This window comes from Rhinolophus sinicus, chromosome X (genome assembly GCF_036562045.2).
Source record: "Rhinolophus sinicus isolate RSC01 chromosome X, ASM3656204v1, whole genome shotgun sequence".
Lineage (NCBI taxonomy): Eukaryota > Metazoa > Chordata > Mammalia > Chiroptera > Rhinolophidae > Rhinolophus > Rhinolophus sinicus.
The window spans coordinates 25,977,556-25,992,760 of record NC_133768.1 but is presented as its reverse complement, the minus strand read 5'-3'; the positions used below and the strand labels follow the sequence as shown (position 1 = coordinate 25,992,760).

Below are 15,205 nucleotides of genomic sequence, written 5' to 3'. Positions count from 1 at the left end.
TCAAAGTAGAATTGATTGGAAATAGATATCATTTTTTACCTTATAACTTTAATGAATTGAATTGTTGTTACTAAATATATTCATTAAGTGTTTTAGCTAGTTTCCCCCAAATCTCCTTGTGTGATGTACTCTGCCAAAAAGGGCAAAAGGATAATTTGAGCCAAGAACTGTATCCCTCTTGGATATCACAATGTATATTAATATGTAAAATATTCTGAGAAGTTCTGTAGTACAGATACATATATTTATCTTTAATTTCTAAAATATATTTAGCCACTGCGCTCTTTTCATGTATAATCTATTTAATTTATAAAGAAATTTTATCTCTAATCATTGGAACAATACTAAAAAATTTTCTAGAAATGCTGCCTTTAAAGTATGATAAAATCTGTTTTATACGATATTCAACCATATTTTTTTTTCATTTGTAATGGTTTTAGTAGTGGAGACCTTTAAAGAGCATAGAAATTCATCCTCTCGACAGCCTATCTAACTTCTTGATACAAACATGAACACTTCAGAGTACATGTAGTACTTTGCATTGAGTTCCAGATTGCCTAAGTTTCCTTTCACAAGTTATGTGGTCCTTCTCATTCCTTGGTGACAGATGAAAGTTCAGTTTTTGGTTGTGTGTTTGTAAGTCATTGTTGTTTCTATTGCTTATGAGTCTTAATGACAATGTGGCTCGTTTGGGAAAATGTGGAATTTGTCATCAGAAGACCTGTGTTTCAGTGATCACTTTAGTTATCTTGGCTTTGTTTTATAATGCCAAGGTACTAGAGGCAGCTTTGAGGGGTCAGTCTTTTATGGGGGAAAAAAATGTATATAAATTGAAAATAGAAAATTGAATGCTGATTTATAACAGGGTCTTTGGCAAGTGAGGGGCCTTGTAACTTAAGGTCCAATATGTTCACACTAATCCCTCCTCTAGATAGGATGGCATTCTTATTGTATGCACACCCAATCTTTCCTTCCATGAAACTGAGTGTACACACTCTGCACGCTGCAAACACAATGTTTGTCAGCGTGGTGCCACAGCCTGAAATGAGATACCATTTTCTTATTCCCTACACCTCCAAAACCGTATGCAATTTAAATTATGCCAGTTTCTTAAAATTTTACCAGATTCTATAGTAGAAATGGGTATTTCCTTTTTCTTTTATCACATAGCATTTGGTTTTCTACGATATTACGTATATTTCTGCTTTGTAATTTACTTATATCTCAATATTCTGTCTCCTTACAGCATAAATAAGTTCCTTAAGAATAGGAATGCTGGTTTTCTTCTCACTATGTGGAATTGAGCAGTAGAAACAAAACTTGTCTCTTGAATTGATATACGAAATACTGTTAATATTCAAATAAGATTAAATGTCTGGTTTGTCTGATAACTGTCTACTTGAAAGATGTTTTTATTTTTTGAATCATAATTTAAGAAGTAGTATAGTTGTTTAAAGGGTATTGTTTGCTACTTTCTAGGTATGTTACTTTGGACAAGTCAATGTTTGTAATGTGGATGATACATACTTAGTTTGATTAGATGATTAAATGAACTTATGTGAACTCTTGATAGATAAGCTCACGCATACATCTGCTTGGGTGATGATGGTAATGACGATTTCCTTCAGTGCTCTTCTCTAACTCCTCGAGTGTAAAAGGCTAAAGGAATACGTGTATATTTCCTTTTCTTCTCTATATGCCTTGGGTGCTGAGCAGATGAGAGTTTAAAAACACGTAGACTGATACTGTTACAGAGGTATCATGTGCATCTTCTGCTCTCTCTGAATATCTTTTTTTAACTATTCCCTCATCAGTTTCCTTTTCCAGTTTCCACAATGGCTGTTCAACCTTCATCAGTTTCCTTTCATCTCTTTTCGTGACCCTCTCTTTTCTCATCCTCAGACACCAAAGGTCTCCTCCTTATAAACAAACAAATGATACATGACACTGACAATTTATGGCTAATTATTTGTGCAAACAGCTTGAACAGGACTTTTTACATATACTATCGCATCTAATCTTTTTACCAAAACCAATGTAGTTGTCTACTGCAGACATGAGAAATTTTCCAGATATGCCACCTACAATTTATGATAATGCTTCATTGCCGGCTTGCCATTATCATCCTCAGTTTAGAAATGAGAAAATTGAGGCTCAGAAAGGTATGGTGCTTTTCCAGGGGGCAAGTCAGAGCACTGAGATTTAAACCCAGGTTTCTTTTAACACTATTCTGTTCTGATTCCCAGGGAACATCAAGTAAAGAGCATTCCACGTCCTGCCTCTTCACATCCAGAATGATCTGTATGTCTTACCTTTAGCTTCTGAAAACGTGGCACCTCTCATCCTGTCAATACGTGATTATTGATCATTGCTCTTTACTCCATTTCCTCCTGCTTCCCAGAGTTTTCCCAATCAATTATCTCCTTACATTTTTAAAAATGCTTTATCCATGGGCTCCTTTCACGTAGACTTAATATGTATTTCAATCTCATTGACCTAAATGTTGTTGCGTGGAGAGAAAAAAAGGTCTTCAGAAGTAATGTAAACTATTTTTTACGATGCTTCCTTATTCTTAACCAAGCTTCAGCCATCGAAAACCTGATTTCTGCTCTCACCACTCACTGACTCAGTTCTATCTACAGTGTTCACTGACCAGCTAATGTACACTTCTTAGTACATATTTGACCTATCTCAAAATTGAAATTATCGACCTCTCCCGCATTCTTCAGACTCTCGCATCACTTGATTTAAGTGGCATCCTTTCTCTTTCCCTGGTTGTTTCTCTTGTCCTTCTCTTAGATGGTTCCTTGTCTTTCTTTGCTGCTTTCCTTCGTCTCCACGTACCTTAAATTCCTGTGTTACCCATGATTCTCTACTGGCCCTCCCTGTCTACTTCCCTCTCATGTTTGAGTACACTAAAATAAATGCCAATTCCACAACTGCACACTGCTTTTTTGAAAAAAATACACGCATACGTATGTAGCTATATATAGTGAATAATAAAATACTAATTTATTTCAGAGTATTACTGAATTTATAGTAGCATTCTCTCATTATGAATTTCCTTACTGATTAGATTACATATTAGTAGTAAAACCATGATTATCTGTGATCCTGATCAATTTAAAATTTTAAACTTTATCTTCATATTGAAAATACTGGGCACGTTTCATTTAGGACATGAGGTTATTTAATACCATATTCCTACCTACATTTCTAGTTATTATATTTCTGCCAATGTGTATTCATTCTCTATGCATTATTTCACTTCCCCTAAACTCTTCATGCTGTTCAGTGCCTAACCCTCCACCGTATTTTCTCTCAATTAGGACTGCTTTCGTTTTTAAATTTTTCATCTCCTTGCATATCCAGCATACTATTTAGGATGCTTAGGTACAAAGTAACAAAATTGAATTAACTAAAGGAAAAACAAAAATGAGGGAAGGAAGTTTGTCATAAGGATACAGGGATGTCTCATGGAAACCAAGGGCAAGAATGAAGTTTTGACTCGGGAAGGGACCAGACCCTGTGTTTTGGTTTCTCCTCACAGCAATGTATCATTTTCTCTGTGATTTTGTGGGTTAAGGCTCAGATGGATGTTTCTCTCTTGGGGTCTCTCATATGACTACAGGCAGTTGTTGGCCGATACTACAGTGATGTGTAAATTCAACTGAACTGGACGTCCAAGATGGCTCGCTCATGTATAGCAGTTGATGTTCACTGTCATCTGAAAGCTTACCTGGGATTGTTTATTGAAACATATACCCACAGCTTCTCTATGTAGCTTAGGTTTCTTAGAGCATGTTAGATAGCTTTCAAGAGGGAGCATGCTAAGAATGGGTGTTCCTGAAAGACGGAAGTGGAAGCTGCTAGCCCAGTTAAGGGCTTTTCCCATAACTCGTGGAACGTTACTTTTGCCCTATTCCATTGATCAAGGCAGTCAAAGGGCCAACCGAGACTTAAAGAGGTAAAGTAACCTCTATCCCTTAATGGGGCAGGGGGGTAATGGTAAGAGGAGCGTGTGGTATGGAAACTATTACTATTGCCATTTTGGAAAATGACATCTACTTCAGTCTATGATTGAAAGCCATCAATATTTTTGTTCCTACCTCTCTTTTTATGCATTGACTTCTTTCTTCTCTCTTTGGGCATGGCTTTTTGCTGTTCCTCAATTGACACAGCAAACTGAATTTCATAAGCGCAGTCTCCTAGCATATGTGACACGGTTCCAGGCACGCACAGAGCTGGACCTGCCCCCTGTGGAGGCAGCCAGGGTTACGTGGGCGAGGGTTATGTGAACATTTTCCACCTGAAAAGTCATGGCCATCCGCCCCCTAAAACATCTGCTATTCCTAGCCATGCTTACTAATTATTCAGAGCTCTACTTTACCATCACCTCTTCTATGACATCTGTTACATTCCCTGTTAAGTGTTATTCTACCTTACAAACTCCCATTGAATTTTGTAGATTGTTTTGAATTTCTAGCTCTGTGAATAATATTATTATGCACTTACATGGATCCCTAAACCCCCAAATTTGATGATTCCTGGAGAATAGCACATAGCGCTATTTCTTATGCAAGATAGTAATTCAACCCATGAAGGTATTACATATAATAAAAGATTATGTGCATATGCATGAGTCTTTGATATTGTTTATTTTATGCCAGAATTCTAATTATTTAAACAATTCATAATTACTTTGCCTTTATGATTGTTGGGATCGACTTGCTAAGGAATGATATTAAGGTACATTTTTAACCTTGTATCCTAAGTAACTCCTTGAATATTTAACGCATTTTCTTGGGATAATTCTCATTACTCCTTGCAGGGCTATAGTTCTCTGCAGTAACTGCTAAGCAAACTAGTGTTATTTTCTAATAACATGTACTGGAACTGACTCCAATTGGTGTAAAGTAGATTATACTAACATGCATTATATAAATTATTTTGCGTGAACATTTTATGGGCACTCTGGTAAGTTACCAGTTTCCTCTTCTTTGACTTATTTATGGTAATCTAAACAGTGAATGAATTTTAAATTAGAATGATTTGACTACTGGCTGATCTTACTAGATCTAGCAGAAAGAAATGAATTTATTGTTTTGGTTTCTCCACACCTCAGCATTTGACCTATTCCTGTAACTTGCCTAGAAGAGTGCAAGTTGAATACAGACATACTTTTGAATAGAACTTGATCAAAAATGTCTATACTCAATAAAGAAAATATAGAAATATTTTATGGTTATTTAATTCAAACATCAATCTCTGTGATTGTTGTTAGATGGGAGGGTGGTTGGGGGATGGGGGAGAGGGTGAAGGGATTAGAAGGTACAAATTAGTAGTCACAATATAATCATGGGGATGTGAAACACAGTATGGGCATATAGTATTTATATATGTCAATAATAGTCAATAATGTTGTAAAACTATGTAGGGTGTCAGATGGGCACTGGACTTATCAGGGGGGTCACTTCATAGATAAGGTAAATGCCTGACCACTGCACTGTACACCTGAAACTAGTATAAATTAATACTGAATGTCAATTATAAATATATATAAATATGGCATGTGAAGTACAGCATAGAGAATATAGTAAATTGTATTGTAATAGCTATATATGATGTCAGAGGGGTAATAGACTTGGGGAGGGTGTTATCACTTTGTGAGGTGTGTACATGTCTAATCATTATGTTGTTTTGTCCACCTGAAACTAATAATAAAATTAAATAAAAAACCCATCGTCATGATATATTGCTATGTAAATTAGCAGATTACATGCAACGTGATTCCATTTTTGCAGAAACGTAAAGCAAGACTGGAAGAATATACATTAAAGTTTTCACAACAACTGAAAAAATCAATCCCTGTAGGAAGCTGTTAAGTATCTATCAGACAAAAAGCCAGGCCAATTGAGGCATTTAACTTTCCTTTCCTATTTGCATAGTGTCCCTGGAATTGAACTGCAACATGGTGCAGAGTGACTGAGTACAGATCACTATTAAGGACTATTATCCACATGCAGCTTTCTTATTATATTTCATCCCTATCACAGTTAACTTTTTTTTTTGTAATAAAGATTAACTTTCTGTCTTTGGTCAGATTTGAGTGTAAACTCTAAGCTAAAAGAGTATCAGTTTTCCATATTAGACATAAATAGATATTTCCTACTGAAAATGATATCTGGAGTAGCTTGTTCACTGTCACTGAGTCCAATAAGTCATTTCATTTTCGATAACTTTTGGTAAGTAAAAACCTATTTCTTGTCATTTTAAGACAGGCTCTATTGCAATAATGTTTTAAGAGAGTTTCTTAATACCATCTTCTTGGAAAGTGAGTTGTTCTTTGCAATAACTTGCAGAGCAGGCTGACTAATAATGCTGTCCTCCCAACAGAAGATCCAATCGGATTTGACAAGTCATGAGATCAGTTTAGAAGAAATGAAGAAACATAACCAGGGAAAGGAGGCTGCCCAAAGGGTACTATCCCAAATTGATGAGGCGCAGGTACGTATTATTGCATAAACTAAGGGATTTGTTTTAGTTGGGTATTAAAACATAGTCTTTATCAGACAACTTGATTAGTAGTAAAATTGGGGTTGAGGGAGTTATTTGAAAACTGCAATATGATATATAAATGATAAGACATTTTGGGTTGTGCATGTTAAGGATAAAATAGGTTAATAAATTATGTTTTATTCAGCATCATATTAAGAACTGTTGTTGAATTCTAAATGCATGTATTCTTTGTGCTGGGGAAATGGGGGACAGAAATCACTGTTTCATTTTTTTTTTCACTTCTTGTTTATATTCAGGAATAAAAGATAATCTTTTAACAAAAATATGCCTGCTTATTCTGTGGAAGGCAAAATTAAACCAGTGTTTTCTTACATTGTCGTTACAGAAAAAATTGCAAGAAGTTTCCATGAAGTTTCGATTATTCCAGAAACCAGCCAATTTTGAGCAGCGTCTACAAGAAAGTAAGATGATCTTAGATGAAGTGAAGATGCACTTGCCTGCGTTGGAAACAAAGAGCGTCGAACAGGAAGTAGTACAGTCACAATTAAATCATTGTGTGGTACGTATTTCTGGTGACAAATACGTAACTACCCCTTTTAAAAAGGAAAGAAAAGTATTGATCCCTTTTTATAATACAAAAATTGTTTTCAGATAACTATAAAATTATACTACTATATACTATATAATTTAAGATTAAGAACAAAAATTAGCACAGATGTATTGAGAAACAAGAACTTTTACTGAAATAGTAGTCATTTAATTCCTCTTCTATAGGTGTCTTTTTTGAGTCTATAATTCTCTTAAGGGCTGTGCAGGTTATAAAATGAAGTCTCCTTTGTTTAATTCTTGAGCTACATTGAATATATTTTTAAATGGAAATACTGAGAAGAAATACAGTAAGTCCTCACTTATCATCGTCGATAGGTTCTGTAGCTTTAAGCGAAATGACGTATAACGAACCATTTTTACCGTAGGCTAACTGGTATAAACAATAGTTAGGTTCCTGCAGCATCTCATCAACATTATAGCAAAATGACTTTGAACAAAATGACATTATTCGAAGACCTGCTGTTTATTAGTCTGGAAATAGCAGCAACAGCAGTAGCTGCAATACTAAAAACCATTCCAGAAATGAGTGCCAGGTAAGCTAAGTGATCTATACAAGTTACCTCTAATTCTCAAGGCCACAGATTAAATGAAATAATTCTCTTTTTTTTTAAATTGGGGAATATTGGGGAACAGTGTGTTTTTCCAGGACCCATCAGCTCCATGTCAAATCGTTATTTTCAATCTAGATGTGGAGGGTGCAGCTCACTGGCTCATGTGGGAATCGAACTGGTGAGCTTGGTGTTATGAGCACTGCGCTCTAACCACCGAGCCAACAGGCCACCCTAAATGAAATAATTTAAAGGCAAACAGCTGGTGAAGGGCAAAAGCAAGATTCCAATCCAGGATCTCTTACTCCAAACGCTTTATCTTTCCATTAAACACCAGTGCTGGATATATACTAAAATGCCACCATACTACAAAGACAAAATGAAAAAGCATAGAAAGAATCATTAATCTATAGCGTAAATCTACACTGGACTTGGGGATTTCGAGCAATGTCATTTGTTGCAATTATTGGAAATTCACCAGGTCAGATGACTCTTCTTACAACATAAAGCTGAATTATGAGGGCATCTACTGGAGTAATATATAAGTATTGTTATAACTCATTGTGTATGGTGGACTATTAGGGTAGAAATCACATACAATAAAAATGCTGAATATTATTAATGTTAAAGGGAAAAAAGTTTATCTATTTAGTACTTTGTGTTTTAAATATTGTTTCCACATCTACTTCATAACCTCAATGAAAAAGAGACCCTTTAGATGCATTTCAGTCATATTATGAATGGGAAAATAGCTTTCTTTTTAACAAAAACATTTTTATATCCTTTGTGAAAAATTATGAAGTATTTAATAACATTTCTTCATAATACAGGCTATATTTTAATGACATAATTATTACAAATATTCTCACCCCAAAAGAAACTTTGATTATAATGGTACTCAGTTGTTGGCTGATATTAGATGAGTAACGTTAGGAATACATGCAAATGTAGGTCATCTTTAATACTGCAAAAAGAATTAAAGGCAAAAATGACCCAAGTATACTGTCATCATGACTATGTATATTCGCAGTAGGAGAGCTGTTCATTCTCTGCTAGGAACAGGTCTCTAATGGTACCTCATAAAACTTGTCTGCTAGTAAATAAGAGCTGAAAACAACCCTACCTGCACCCAGCTTTGACTGTGCCCTGATTCGGTGCAGAGGAAAGAGCTCAAGGTACTTGCTCAATTTGTTTCTGGTTCTGGTTTATATATCAGGACTGATGCAAGTAGTCTTTCCATAAGGATATCTTTTCTATCCAACTTTTATATTTTTGCAGCACTTAAGGTTCCCTGCTATATGCCCTACTATACTATACTATACTATGATCATGGATTTTGCTTTCAAGAAATTTTTGTTCTGTTAGAAAAGTCTTACCAACATATACACAAATATAAAGAATACTTTCCTTCCTTACTGATATTTTCTCTGCCTAACGAATGACATGATGATAATGGCTAACAGTACATTGAGTAAGCTTTCATCATAAAGGCAAATCATTAAAAAAATACATCACTTGGAAAGTATCTCTGATTCCAAAGTTCAGAGTTGATTCTCAGTGAGACAATGAAAACTTTGAATATTTCTAAATACCCAGATATATTTATAATTTCATTTTTTGAAGGGAAACCCCCATATCAGTTTTTAAAATGTTTATTAGATTTATTGGGGTGACATTAGTTAATAAAATTACATAGGTTTCAAATGTACAATTCTATAATACGTCATCTGTATATTGAATTGTGTGTTCATAAAATGAAATAAAAAATTACTGGAAAGCTCCGGCAGAACTCACAATTACTAGTAAAAGAATATGTATATCAATCATCAGAGGGGATTAAGATGGAAATAGATTATGTATATAGCTATCATGAATACAATAATTGCTCAGTCATTACAAAATGTTTTTAGACATTGATTTTAAACTGAAGAGACAAAAATCCAGCTTTTGTTTTAATTCCAAAAAACAGCAACTACCTACTAGCAACTTTATTTCTTAGTACCAATGAAATAAGTAGTTGTTGTTCAGACTTAACCACTGACCAAATTAAAGCAGCAGTGTATAATGTGACTATTATATATGCTTGTACACATACTTAGACATATACCTATGTGTAAGAAGGCATGCATACATATACACATACATGCGAACACACATGGCTTTCCAGGAAAATAACTACAAGGCAAAGTAATTACACTAGTTCACAAGGCTTCCTTATGGCTGTATACTTTTGTGAAGCAATACATGTGTTCTTTGTAGTTGTGATATACATTTGTCTATATTTAATCAATCAGCCCCATTAAAAAATAAATTTGTATAATCTCATTAACATATTTAACATTTCCTTCCTTCCTTCTATATGATTTAATATATTGAAATTCTGATGTGGAAATTTAGATGGTTTGTCCCCAGTAAAACATAAGCACCATGAGAACAATAGTGAACTTGTCTGTCTTGGCTACCACTGATTCTCTAGTGACTCAAATACTGTCTGGTATGTAATAAGTGCTCAATAAATACCTGGTGAGTGAGTAAATGAATTTGCTCTAACTCACAGCTATGATTATCTAACGGTAACATTTTAAATACTGTATACCAGCTTTAATTAAATTTAAAAAGACATAAATCGTATAGCATTAAAAATGATCTTTATAAACTTAGATTGAACTAAATATGTGTATGATGTACTCTTACTTTAGTAAGAATAATTACAGTCTATACATGTTTATATGTGTATATTTAATTCAAAAACAAACTTTAGATCAACAGAAAATGCAAAAGCTACATATTGCTCATAGCTGCAAAACACTGCTCCATTGAAACTGTAAACATGAAATAGCAACTAAGGTTATCTCTGCCCCTATTTATTAATAAAAGTATGAGTTAGACGCTATTGAATATTTTTATGTTTTATTTTGTGTTTTAACTTAGAACTTGTATAAAAGTCTGAGTGAAGTGAAGTCTGAAGTGGAGATGGTGATAAAAACTGGACGTCAAATTGTACAGAAGAAACAGACGGAAAACCCTAAAGAGCTTGACGAAAGAATAACAGCTTTGAAATTGCATTATAATGAGCTGGGCGCGAAGGTGCGTGCATGCTGAAACCACAAGCACTGGCTACTTCCCACGTTCCTTATAAATTACAAAGCAAGAGGCAGTAACTGTGTACCATTCATGTCTTATATAGTCTTAATAGTTTTCTCTTAATAGATTAGATACATACATACATATGTACAGAGACAGATATAGATGTATCTCATGTACAGTTGTTATTAAGAAACAATAATTAATCAATGAGGATCTTTGTCCAGGCTGCATTAAAAAATATGTAAAGCTGAGGGACAAAGTTATTGGTCCATCAGATAGTTCTAAAAGGGTTTCTCTGTTCTACACTTGCCTTGTTTTATTTACTTGTGATGACTCAAAGGCTGATACATTTTAGAAACTAATGTATCTACTTATATTTCAGTACAATGGAGTCGACATGTTCCACATAGACCACATTAGGTGTAGTAGAGTTGGCACATTCCACAGAAAGTATTTCCCTGTATGGCAAGCATTGCGTCATCCACCACATGTAACTGATAAGGTAGCATGGCTAGCCAGTTAAGGCCTATGGCTCTGTGATTATTTTTATATTTTTGTCCCGATAAATGTCTAAGGACCATTTCCATCTTAATGTTAATCAAAGGTGTTTCCATTTCCTCTTTCCAAAACTGTGGAATATCTAGTATAGTTATCTCACTTCTCTCAAATCAAGTATTCTATATAGATTTAGAGAGTTGACTGTTCAAAGTAATGATAAATCGTAAAAACGTATTCATAAAAGCATTAATCGTCAACATCAAGCACTCACCTGGCCTTTTCTGTGCCATTATTTTACATTACTTGAAGTTACTTGAAAGATGTTTTGGTGTTCAGCTTAGATTCCAGTGACATTTGGTACTTAGTAATATCATTAAAGCAAAATGAAACATTACTAAGAAATCATACTTAGCTTTAATAGCATGAGAGAATACAGCAAAAATGTAAGGTAGAAATTTATTTTTAAAATAAAGGGAATATTTAAAAGTATCATAAAAATGCTGTACTATTCCTTCTCTAAGAAAAATTGCCTACATTTAAATCTTCCAAGCTCCTCAACAACACTGGTTTTGTTTAATAAAATCAAAGGAAACAAAGGTTATTTTAATATATTATTCTTTTTATATGAAAAGACAAACCCTTCTATTTTAATCATCTTCAGAATTTATATGGTTGTACTTGCTCAATTCAATATATGTTACCTTTTTATATTAGTTCAGGTTACCATAACAAAATGTCATGGGCTAGGTGATAAATCGCTGATAAATGCAAAAAGGTGTTTATCACACTTCTGGAGGCTGGGAAGTTCAAGATCAAGCCTAGTGAGGACTTCCTAGCTTGCAGACTGCTGCCTTCTCACTGTGTCCTCACTTGGTGGGGAGAGAGAGGGAGAAAGAGGGAGGGAGGAGGGTGGAAGGGGGAAAAAGGGGAAAGGGAAGGGAGAGAGAGAGAGAGAGAGAGAGAGAGAGAGAGAGAGAGAGATCTTTTCTAAGTGGGCCACAGACCTATCAGACTAGGATTCTACCATATGATCTCTTTTAACCTTAAGTACTTCCTGAAGACCTATGTCCAGATACAGTTAAATTGTAGGTTTGGAGTTCAACATTAATTTTGGGGGGATACAATTAAGTCCATACCACTTTTCTTACGGAATAAAATTTTATTCGTTTAATATCATCAACTTAGCTTAATTATTCAATGAATAAAAATCAAAGAGTTATATCTAAATCCATTTAATATTATTGAAAGGTATTGCACGTAGCACTCTAGCAGTAATAATACTTACAATTCCTTGTGTGGCTTCTCTATGCTTTGATTTTTATGGAAAAAAAATAAACATAAATAGCAATATTCATGTCAGCCTCAAATAGTCATACTCAAAGCCTCAATACTTATATCAGCTTCACATTTGTGTTTATGAAACAATGACTGTTGAAACATTCTGCTGCAGGTGGCACTCTTTTAAATGTATCCCTTCTCCACAGGCACACAAAAGTGTAAAACTCCACTTTCCTTAAGATGGCAGTGTCTCCTGTTTTATTAAATCCTCTTTAGCTGGATATAAACAAAATAGAATAAATAAAAATCAATAATGCATTAGCTCTGGGAAGATAGAATTTCTTTGAAATATTGAATCTAGAACTCTTTTTTTTTACCAATAGTGCATAGAAATAATAACTATGCATAGAAACAGACCATAAGGTATAATTTTTTTCTCCCACACATAAATAAAATCCTTATAGTCAGAAGGGCAGATGCTTTTACTTCCCTGAAGGGACATATATAAGGGAAAATCGGTTAAAAAAAAAATGAACTTGAAGCTTCACCAGCTAAAGATTTTTTTAAATTTACACACACCTCTGTTAAAGAGTATTTGGAATTCATACAACAGTTTCAGTGTGTTTATTTTGATTGTAGCATTTTAAAATTCTTGAAAAATGTTTTCACTTATAGAAAACACACACATGTGCGTGCACACACACGCGCACACACACACACACACACACACACACAGATTCTGGGCTTTCTGGGCTTTTTATTAAACCAACCACCAACCTACAAACTTACAAAATGTAGGCACATCTGGAAAGGTGGTGGAGAAGTCCACATTTGTTCATTCTTTGAGAATTTGGAAGAATTTGATTTTGAGGGTCTTATTTTTATTTTTAATTTTTCAAATACAGTTGACACTCAATATTATTTTAATTTTAGGTACACAGCATAGTGGTTACACATTTATAGAATTTATGCAGTGATCCCCCTGACTAGTCTAATACCCACCATATTCACTATGCTATACTTTACATTCCCATGACTATTTTGTAATTGCCAATTTGTACTTTTTAATCCTTTCACTTTTTTCACCCAGCTACCCAACCCCCCTCTTGTCTGGCAACCATGTTTGTTCCCTGTATCTGAATTTTTTCTTTTTTATTTGTTTACTTTGTTTTTTTTATAATTCTACATATAAGTGAAATTATATGGTCTTTGTCTTTCTCAGTCTGACTTATTTCACTTAGCATGATACCCTCTAGGTCCATCCATGTTTTCGCAAATGGTAAGATTTAATTACTTTTTATGGCTGGGTAATATTCCATTATATAAATGTACCACTTCTTTATCCAATCGTCTATTGGTGGGCTCTTAGGTTGCTTCCATTTCTTGGCTATTGTGAATAGTGCTGCAGTGAAAACAGTGCTGCAGGGTATGTACATCTTTTCAAATTAGTATTTTGGATTTCTTCAGATAAACAGAGGGTCTTAGTTTTAAACACTGAAAACTGGAACACAGGATCAAGTCATGATTTTCTCTGTTAATGAGAGGGAAACTTGTATTTTGGAATTATTTTTTTTTTTGTCCCCATTCGATGGTAAAGTATGTTTAATGAAGAAGTGACCTATTCTTTGTCTTTTTTGTGCAAAATTAAGACACTGCACAGACGCAGTGACGACACTGACCATTCTAAGCATTATACAAATACTTTGGCCTCTCAAGAGACATAGTATTCTTTTTTCATTTTAATTCCTTATCTGCAAGAGCAAGACTAATTTGTATACAGAGGATTGTAAATCTTCTTCCCCCATCTTCTGACCAATGATTGAAGGTTTTTTAAAAGAAACCTGCCATATTTTCAGTTTGACTTACATCATTCGGTGTATTAAAAAAAAAAAAAATCGGCCATGAATTATTTCCATTAAAGAAAATAATTATAGCTTTTATTTCTACCTGATACAGGACACTATCTTTTGGAGACAGGGTCTCATCTTTTCTAGATTGTTTATTTACTGCTAATACTCAGAATATGATTTTTCTAAAGTAGTTTTTAAAAAGAAAAAAAGTAATTTTTAAAATGAGAAAAAAATACGAAAATTTCAATTAAGCGGCTATAACTAAAGATGAATTGAAAAAGTAGACCAAATTACATTTTATTATCATGCTTTTCAGGTAACAGAAAGAAAGCAACAGTTGGAAAAATGCTTGAAATTGTCCCGTAAGATGCGAAAGGAAATGAATGCCTTGACAGAATGGCTGGCAGCTACAGATACGGAATTGACAAAGAGATCAGCGGTTGAAGGAATGCCTAGTAATTTGGATTCCGAAGTTGCCTGGGGAAAGGTAAAACCTATATCACTGAAGGTTGTTTATAGCATGCATGAAAACATACAGCAATATAATTTTACAAGGAACTAGTCATGTGCAACAGTAATCGAATTATAAGTATTATCTTGCTTCCTTTTCCTTTTCTGAAAATTCATTAGTTGTTTAACTGTATATTGCAGGATCATGATAAAACCAATGGGAAGCTTTAGTAAGAGTCTCCCCAAAGCTTGTTTAGAATTAGGTCTAATTCTCATTCTGACAAAGTCCTTTAAAAATACGTACATCGTTAATCACAAAGTCGGTCCAGAGATGAGATTCCATGTTCCCTAATTTGCCTAAGACAG

At 34.2% G+C, this 15,205-nt stretch overlaps 1 protein-coding gene across 8 annotated transcripts in view; it reads left to right on the top strand.

The window, feature by feature from the left end:
• Positions 1 to 15,205, top strand: part of DMD (dystrophin) — a 2,125,071-nt gene that overhangs the window by 869,002 nt on the left and 1,240,864 nt on the right. For all 8 annotated transcript variants that reach the window (XM_074323908.1, XM_074323912.1, XM_074323913.1 and 5 more), the window contains exons 31-34: positions 6,397 to 6,507; positions 6,905 to 7,078; positions 10,608 to 10,763; positions 14,706 to 14,876. In XM_074323908.1, coding sequence (XP_074180009.1) covers positions 6,397 to 6,507; positions 6,905 to 7,078; positions 10,608 to 10,763; positions 14,706 to 14,876 — 612 coding nt within the window. The remainder of the gene's footprint in view (positions 1 to 6,396; positions 6,508 to 6,904; positions 7,079 to 10,607; positions 10,764 to 14,705; positions 14,877 to 15,205) is intronic.